This window comes from Pinus tabuliformis, chromosome 8, assembly GCF_031772625.1.
Source record: "Pinus tabuliformis cultivar Carrire ecotype Pingquan chromosome 8, CPIR1, whole genome shotgun sequence".
NCBI classification, from domain to species: Eukaryota; Viridiplantae; Streptophyta; class Pinopsida; order Pinales; family Pinaceae; genus Pinus; species Pinus tabuliformis.
Window position 1 is genome coordinate 754,245,087 of NC_142294.1, and position 9,987 is coordinate 754,255,073.

The following is a 9,987-nucleotide window of genomic DNA, read 5'->3' on the forward strand; positions in this document are numbered from 1 at the left end:
TTATCTCTTCCAAACATTTAGAAGGAATGCATTTATGAGATTCTTAAAGGAGAACTTGAAAAAAACAAAGAACATACATACTAAAATCAACTATCTCATGGATCTTTATATCACTAGTCATAATCTACTGATCTTGGCAAATGAAATAATTAAAGCATTCAAAAACACATAGACAGTGACTATATATTTTAGAAAAACCAACCCTTTCTTCATATTATTCATGAAATATATAGAAAATACAATAGAGATAATCTCCTTGAAGTATGGTAGCAATAATTACAAAATATTTACATAATATTTGAGAGTTAGTAACCTGACATTCTTAAAATGTCAGGTTACTAAAGATTTTTGGCAAAACATTTCTACTCACTATTCCTCCCTCAAAGACTGGCAGGGTCCGAATATTATGGAGGCGTGGAGCGATTGGTGCTGTAAACATTCAGGAAAATCAATCAACATGCCGCTGCTTGTTTTCTGGGCAATATGGATTGCTCGGAACCAGGTTATATTTCAAAACAAGGCGCCTCATTGGCCTGTAATTCTGAGTCACACTATTGCAGACTTCGATTTACTTCCTGCGGCAGCTCCTAATAATCCCATCCGCACTATCAGGCATATAAATCTGGACAAATCGAAGCCCTGGGCATTCTTCGACGGCTCTGCCCAAGAAAAACGATGCGGTGGAGGAGCGATGCTATATCTCAGCGATGATCATTATTATAAAATCCAGATCAAGCTTGGCAGAGGCACCAATAATTTCGCTGAATTAAGCACTGCAAAACATATTATTCACTTTGCGATTCAGAAACAGTGCAGCCACCTTCAATTATTTGGGGATTCACAAATTGTTTGTAACTGGCTGAACGATGCAACACACTGCAATGCTTTCTCTCTGAGACATATTTTCGAAGAGGCAAAAAGACTGATCGCATCATTTGAATCCTTCAACTGCAGCCATATATACAGGGAACAGAACACTGATGCGGACCAGCTATCCAAAGAAGCAGCTCAAAATCAACGGGACGACTGGCTGATCCAGGAGGTGATTGATGGAACTCCCCATCAGTACTATCACAGACCTTTTCAAGAGATTTTCTAGGAATGGGTCTTTGACCCGCATATAATTAGTTTCCATTTTATGTAGCTTTTGATATTTGTTATTTCATGTATAAACATCTATGTAGCTGAAACAGTCTCAGCAGTGCTCTCTGCAAAGAGCTGGAATGTATTTGTTTCTTCTAAGTTTGGGCATATACAGCCTCAGATACTAGAACTCCCTGTGTGGAGTCATGACAAATGGGGCTTCTTAAGGAAGGCCTCTAGACCACAATATGAATGCAACAGCATCTACAAAATGTAATTTCTCCATATTAATAGAAATTACGACTTTTTCCTTATGGGAAAAAAAAAATATTTGAGAGTTTAATTAAAAAAATCACAGAAACCCTATCATCTTAGCGACTCGGATCCTTAATCTGATACATAATCCCTTGTCAAAACAGAGCTCAAGGTTGTTATACGGTTTTGTTGCTAGTATCCTGGAAGATTAGCGAGGTGTTTGTTGCAAGATATGATATAGAATGGCTTGTTGCATTATAGGCTTGATATCTACAGCTAAACTCGTGTTCCCTCCTTGTAGTCAACAAATGCATGAACCTGGAAATGATGTCAAAATTGTGTAATTGTCTGTCTTCCTCACTGCTTGTTTTCCTCATGTTGACTTGTACTCCTTTAGCCACAAAAATATCTGATATCTTACCACAGTATAGTAAAAAATAATTACTACTTGATGATTAACCAAGAGTAAACCAAAATGTTAAATATCCATTAGGGTTTGGTGCAGCAAAATTAAGGTTTACTGTAACAAAATTAGGGTTTATGCTATACTCTTCCCCTGAAGTCAATTGATCACTTTCCTATGTATTTTGCAACTTGAGCAAGGATATCTAGTTTATTTTGACTCCTTGTCACCCTTCTGGTAAGTTTTTGTGGACTTTTATCAGCTTTTAAGGTTTTGCCTTTGTTCTTCTCAGCATACTTTGTTTTCCTCTATCTTTTTCTTCTTCATCAAGGATGATAATTGTTTCTTTGAACTTAGGATCCATTCTAACTTTGAAATTCAACCTTATCTTTTTAGTAGGACGAGTGTGAGGTCTTTTTCCCTGAACCCTAACCTCTATCTCAGCTTCCTCATCCTCTATTTCAACTTTTTGTTTTCCCTTTCCACCTTTTGAGATTTTTTGTTTTGTTTCTTCCTCCTCTACCATAATTCTCTACTGGCTTCTAGACTTCCCTTTTGTTGAAGGCTCGAAAATATTTGACTAAACATCGGGGAAAACCACCTGGTCGAGAACTTAGGGTAGCTCCTTTTTCGTTTGGAATGAGAGCTCCAACTGGGCTTATGGGACCAGTTTCCCTTAATAAAAGATATAAAGATGGATGATAAATATATAAGTGTGAGGGTAATGATGTGAATAAAACTCAGAAAAGAATAAATAAACTTATAAATATCTCGCATTAAACATGACAATATAAATCATCAAATCCTATGTGAGGTTAAAATGAATAAAGATAACTAATTTAATTAAATAGTTAATTAAATTATTTGTTGAAACACATCGCACATATCAGATATCATTGTTCATTCATATACTTAAAAGATTTCAATTAAACACATCAATAGTGATAAATGCTCAATTGTTTGCAAAAACATGTATGATAAACACAAATACACTAACCATTCAAATCATAAATAGAGTACTAGTATTCAGATAGTAGTACCCGATAAATGTTAACTATGCTCATAAGTGAAATAGTATGTTGGAAATAATACTGAGAGGGGGGGGTGAATCAGTATTATCAAGCAATTTACCAAATCTTCCTTATTTGATCTTTTGAATTATTCTTGCATATCAGTACCATAAAATAATGAGCATGAATAAAGAAAATAGACAGTCACACCAAAGAACACAAGATGTAAGGTGGAAACCCAATGCGGGAGAAAACCACCTGCTGCAATATGTCTCTATCTTCTTTCAAGAAATTCTTTTTACAATGATTTTGTACTGGTGCAGTCCTTTACCAGCACGCAGGCTGCAACCTGCAGAGAGCTACAACTCTCTCTCGTTTTCCAGTCTCTCCTGGAAGGGAGCTACAACCCCCTACTTCTTTTCATGAAGAATCAAATGATCAACAAGTATACAACAGATACAGTCCACTACAGATATCAGATCAGTAATTACAGAAATAACCCAGAACACCTTATGAACAGAAATATACAGTCAACAGATCATCTTAAGACAGGGACGCATATTTTCTTTCTGTGACCTGCGACTGGACGCAGTCTACCTTCCACTGTTCTGCGTGCCGACGCACTGTTCCTCTATGCTTTGCTGCGACCGGCGCACCCAGAAACACTATCGCGCCGCGTCTTTTGCTTCAGAGATGCACCCAATAACACAGTCGTGCCGCGTCCTTTGCCTCAGAGACGCACCTGAGCCTTTACTGTACTGCGTCCCGGCGCACTTTCCCTTCACTGAACCTGCGTCCCTTCAGATATAAAAGATATGAGGACTTCAGAACCAACCCAAACACTCAGATCCACAGATCTGATCATGCGCCATAGAGATCACAGTCCATTAGAAGATTCGCCTTTATAGATCTGGACTAGATCTCACCAAAAGATATTCAACCAAGATGATACTTAATCCAAATGAATTCCTCTGCTTTATATAGGCAAGCTTCTCCCCAAAACATGGAACAATATCACGAGCCGACACCATAGAAACACAAAACCGTCGGCTAGATACCACACAAGAAACCCCCACGTGCTTTTCTCTGCCTTGAAATGTGTGCACTGGGCGGACGCACCTCCTGAACGGCTGGCCTGCGTCCCTGGACGCGGGTTCTGCATGGTATGCCTGCGGGGACGCACTTGCTGAACATATTTCCTGCGTCCTTCTTGATTTATCACCTGAATGGGTTTGCCATCAAGGACAACACCGGAATCATAATGCCAACAATCTCCCCCTTTGGACTTGATGGCAACCATATAAACTTCAGCTTCATTCTCCCCCTTTGACATCAAGGGCAAAGGGTATGCTCCCCCTATGCTCATGCTTCTCCAGATCTGTAACCAGAAATCCATCATGAAGGAGATAGAGACATATTGCAGCTATTTCCAAGATCTCCTTCTCCATAATGCCAACAATGCATTATGTGCTCCCCCTGAGCCTATACCACCAATAGGAAGATGATCAATAGTAAGATGATACATCAACAACCCCCAGCTTTTGCCTGAGGTATTCAAAAGTGTCCCTGGGCAACGGTTTGGTGAAAATATCAGCAACTTGTTCCTTAGAAGGAACATACTCCAACTTGACCTTCTGTTCAAGTACTTGTTCCCGGAGAAAATGGTACTTGATTGGTATGTGCTTGGTTTTTGAATGCATAACCGGATTCTTTGAGATGCTGATTGCACTTGTGTTGTCACATAAGATAGGGATTGGAGGAGTACAAGTGATTTGATAATCCTGCAAATTCTGCATCATCCAAAGGAGTTGGGTGCAACAAGATGCAGCAGCAACATATTCTGCTTCAGCTGTAGACAAGGCAATTGAACTCTGTTTCTTGCTGAACCAAGAGACCAGTCTGGGACCCATAAAGAACGCACCACCACTTGTGCTTTTCCTGTCATCCACGCTTCCGGCCCAATCTGCATCTGTATAGGCATGAAGAGTAAGATCTGTATCTCTAGGATACCATAAGCCATAATTTTGAGTCCCTTGAAGATATTTGAAAATTCTTTTTACTGCTTGAAGATGAGTCTCCTTCGGATTTGCCTGAATTCTTCCAACTATTCCAACTGCATGCATGATGTCTGGTCGGGTACCTGTCAAATATAGTAAACTTCCAATCATAGATCTGTAGGTTGGTTGATGTACTGCTGCAAATTCATCATTTGCACTGAGACTACATCCTGTGACCATGGGTGTACATACTGGTTTTGCATCTTCCATGCCATATTTCTTCAAAATCTGCTTGAGATACTTGGTTTGAGATAAAAAGATTCCTCCTTCCTTCTGTTGGATTTGCAAACCAAGGAAATATGTCAGTTCTCCTAGCAAGGACATTTCAAATTCTTTCTGCATGACTGAGGCAAAGCTTTGACTCATAGCTTCTTCATTGCTGCCAAAAATAATGTCATCTACATACACAACAAGTATTAGCAATTTGTCATTTTCAACTTTTATATACAGATTGCTATCTGCTGAACCTTTTAAGAAACCTTGTTGATGAAGATATTTGTCCAACCGGTAGTAGCAAGCCCTTGGAGCTTGTTTGAGACCATAGAGAGCCTTTTTCAATCGGCATACAAGATTTGGATCATTTCCAAGAATGAACCCATCTGGCTGTTCAATGTACACTTCTTCTTCCAAGTCTCCATTCAAAAAGGCTGATTTCACATCCATTTGAAATACTTTGAAGTTCTGAAAACTTGAGAGAGCAAGGAACATTCGGATGGCCTCAAGTCTTGCAACAGGAGCAAAAGTTTCTTCAAAGTCTATTCCTTCTTGCTGCGCATACCCTTTACAGACGAGTCTGGCTTTGTTTCTAATTACTTCTCCATTTTCATTCAATTTATTTTTGAAGACCCATTTTGTTCCAATAACATTCTTATCTTTTGGTCTAGGAACCAGCTCCCAAGTGTTGTTCTTTTCGATTTGCTCAAGTTCTTCATCCATTGCTTTCACCCAACATTCATCTTTGCATGCCTCTTTCACATTTTGTGGTTCGGTGGAGGAAAGTAATGCCAAATAGCTTGAAGCTTCTGCAACTGTTCTTCTAGTTTGTATACCTGCTTCTTTTTGTCCCATGATCTGAGATTCTGGATGGTTCTTCTGAACATATCTGGATGGAGTCTTTTCTTCTATTCTTGTCCGTTCTTCTGCTTCTTCGTGAGGTTCTTCTTGAGATTCTTCTTGAGGTTCTTCTTCTTCATCATTCTGTCTTTGAGGGTAGCTCTCATCTTCTTCGATGTCTTCACGATGTATTTTCCTAGGAATATATCCCTTTTCATCAACCACTACATCAATGCTGTCAACAATTCTGCCAAGTCTTTTATTGTAGCATTTGTATGCTTTGCTATGTGGAGAATAGCCAAGAAGAATGCCTTCATCTGCTCTAGGATCAAGTTTGCCAAGCTGCTCCTCAGTATTCTTGATATAGAATTTGCTCCCAAATATTTTGAAGTGCTTTACCGAAGGAGTTTTACCACTCCAGAGCTCATGAGGGGTTTGAGTGCTGTTCACCCGGACATTTGTCTTGTTGAGAATAATAACCGCAGTATGTGCAGCCTCACCCCAGAAGGTTGCGGGGGTTCCTGATTCATCAAGCATAGCACGAGCCATTTGTTGGATTGTTCTGTTCATTCTTTCAACAACTCCATTTTGCTGAGGCGTTCTAGCTGTAGAGAATTCTCTCCTTATCCCATGTTCATCACAGAAATCGAAAAATTCATTTGAAGTAAATTCCCCACCTCTGTCAGATCTGAGGCACTTAATTTTGTGACCTGATTCATTTTCAGCCAAGGCTTTGAAGGTTTTGAATTTTTCGAATGCTTCATCTTTGTGCTTCATAAGACCTAACCAAACAAACCTGGAGAAATCGTCAATAAATAATATCAAGTATTCCTCTCCTCTAGGTGTTCTTTTTCTGAATGGTCCACATACATCTGTATGTACTAGCTCAAGAGGCATGCTGGCTGATCCTTCTTTCTCTGGAAAGTTAGTTCTGGTTTGTTTTCCAAACTGACATGATCTGCATATGGTGTTGTCAGGAATTTTGATATCTGGAAGATCGCGAACTGCCTGATATTTGCAAGCTTTCCTTATTTGTGAGAAGCTTAGATGTCCCAACCTTCGATGCCATAACCAGTGCTCTTCATTCTTGCTTAGATAGCATTGTTGTTGTCCTTCATCAAATATGTATAGATTATTTGGAGTTCTCTTTCCTTTGAGAACTGTTTTACCTGTATCAAGATCACGAACAAGGCATCCATTTGATCTGAATATAACCTCGGTTCTTTGATCACACATCTGGCTGACACTTAGTAGATTATGCTTCAATCCATCAACAAACAAAACATTTCCAGCCTTAACATCTTCTTTTAAAGGAGCAATACCTTTTCCTTTTATAGTTGCAGGAGTATCATTTCCAAAAGAGACTTTCTTTCCCTTTTCTAAATTAGAATAAGACTCAAGTTTTTCTTTATCACCTGTCATATGCTTCGAACATCCACTGTCAATGTACCATAGATTTTCTTGTCCTTCTGCATAAAATGCTATCCCACATCTTTCTGTTTGAGGTTCCTTTATTCTCCATGTTTTGGCGCCTGAGGCTTGTTCCTTTTTCTGCTCTTGTACCTTTCTTTCCGGAAACCTGCTTCTGCATTCAAAGTCTTTATGTCCAAAATTATTGCAAATAGAACATTCAACTTCATTTTCAAGAGCTGAAAAGTTGTTATAGGTCCTTTTTGTAATCCCTGTCATACTTCTTTGTTTTTGAGCTTCCCTAGTCATGATTGTTTTATACGCAACACATTGAGCTGCTTTGTGACCAAAGTTATGGCAAGAAAAGCATTGTCCATTGAAGAAGCTTCCGCGATTATTGGATCTACCAGCCAACTGATTGTAATTTCTATTTTCATCTATTCTTGAACCAAATTGAGAAGATTTTACCTGTGGCTGGTTGTGGCTTTTGTTCACCCTTAAGCTGGATTGCCCCTGATAGTTTCTGCTTGACATTTGTCCCTGCTTTACCTGATGATCTTCCTTGTGCTCTTGCTCATTTCTTCTTGTTGCATCAAGATAACTTTTTGAAGTGGATGCTTGAGAAGTTTCTCCATTATAGCCCAAACCTGTCTTATTTAGTGGAGACCGCTGCACACTGATAATCTCATCCAAAGTTTCAGATCCTTTGACAAACTTGAGATTAATAGTTTTTGTTTTCTCAATTTCTTTTCTAAGACCAACAATTTCACCTTCTAATTTTTCAAGATGTTTTTCCTTTTCATCAATTTGGAATTGTAGAGTATCAATAATCATGTTCTTTTCTTCTATGCATCTCTTGAGTCTAGTAATTTCATCATAAAGGTTATCCACATCTACAGCATCCTCATAATCATCATCTTCAAATGCCATTAACAACCTATATTTATTACCTTGTTCATCTTCATCACTGTTTGATAAGCCATCACTATCTTCATGGGTGTAGTAGCTTTTCTTATTTGCGCTTTGTTTCTTGTTCCATCTAACTGGTTCCTTTCCTTTATCCTTATAAGAGCATTTTGCAGCATAATGACCTACTCTTCCACAAGCAAAGCATTTGAAAGGTAGCTTACCTCTGAACCTTCCAGAACCTCTTTGAAGATTTCTGACAAAATTTGATTCTTCTTCCTCTTCTTCTGGATCATGGCTTGCTTCATAGTAATCTTCTTTGCCTGATGCTTTAAAAGCAGCCTCCCTTCTGTCTGATGGTCCTCCCTTTCTCATTTCATAAGCAGTTAGAATTCCATGTAGCTGAGACATAGTAAGAACACGGAGATTTTCTTTTTCTTCTATTGCAGATACTTTGGATTCAAACTTGGGGGATAATGATCTTAGAATCTTTTGAACTACTAGAGACTCCTTTACTTCTTCACCCAAATTTTTCATACAATTTACAATCTCATCTACCCGAAGAAAATAATTAGCCACACTTTCATCATTATACATCTTGAGAGTCTCATATTGAATTCTGAGAGTTTGAAGTTTGGCTTGTTTTACCTGTTCATCTCCTTCATAGCTTGTGATCATTTTGTCCCATATTTCTTTTGCTGATTTGAAGTGCATTACCTTCATGAATTCTGTTTGGGATATACTTCCTAATAGAGTACTGACTGCTTTTGCATTTGTTTCATACTTCTTTTTCTCAGCTGGATCTGTAGGAGTAGCTGAAGGAAAAGCATAGCCTGTTTCTACAATGTCCCAAACTTCAGTACCAAGAGATTGAAGATATGCAGTAACTCTTACCTTCCAATAATTGAAGTTTGTCCCATCAAAAACTGGTGGCCTGATTGATGCTTCTCTCTCGTAGTTGCTCATGATGAACGATCTACCTTCAAGCGATCAAGCTTTTCTGAAGGACCTGCTCTGATACCAATTGTTGGAAATAATACTGAGAGGGGGGGTGAATCAGTATTATCAAGCAATTTACCAAATCTTCCTTATTTGATCTTTTGAATTATTCTTGCATATCAGTACCATAAAATAATGAGCATGAATAAAGAAAATAGACAGTCACACCAAAGAACACAAGATGTAAGGTGGAAACCCAATGCGGGAGAAAACCACCTGCTGCAATATGTCTCTATCTTCTTTCAAGAAATTCTTTTTACAATGATTTTGTACTGGTGCAGTCCTTTACCAGCACGCAGGCTGCAACCTGCAGAGAGCTACAACTCTCTCTCGTTTTCCAGTCTCTCCTGGAAGGGAGCTACAACCCCCTACTTCTTTTCATGAAGAATCAAATGATCAACAAGTATACAACAGATACAGTCCACTACAGATATCAGATCAGTAATTACAGAAATAACCCAGAACACCTTATGAACAGAAATATACAGTCAACAGATCATCTTAAGACAGGGACGCATATTTTCTTTCTGTGACCTGCGACTGGACGCAGTCTACCTTCCACTGTTCTGCGTGCCGACGCACTGTTCCTCTATGCTTTGCTGCGACCGGCGCACCCAGAAACACTATCGCGCCGCGTCTTTTGCTTCAGAGACGCACCCAATAACACAGTCGTGCCGCGTCCTTTGCCTCAGAGACGCACCTGAGCCTTTACTGTACTGCGTCCCGGCGCACTTTCCCTTCACTGAACCTGCGTCCCTTCAGATATAAAAGATATGAGGACTTCAGAACCAACCCAAACACTCAGATCCAC

General features: G+C 39.1%; 1 protein-coding gene across 1 annotated transcript; it reads left to right on the forward strand.

Annotated features, from left to right (window-relative positions):
* Positions 1-406: 406 nt before the first annotated feature.
* LOC149237777 (uncharacterized) lies at positions 407-1,099 on the forward strand. The gene has a single exon (XM_089369392.1). It carries the CDS (start codon positions 407-409, stop codon positions 1,097-1,099), a length of 693 nt encoding a protein of 230 aa, XP_089225518.1.
* Positions 1,100-9,987: the final 8,888 nt, after the last annotated feature.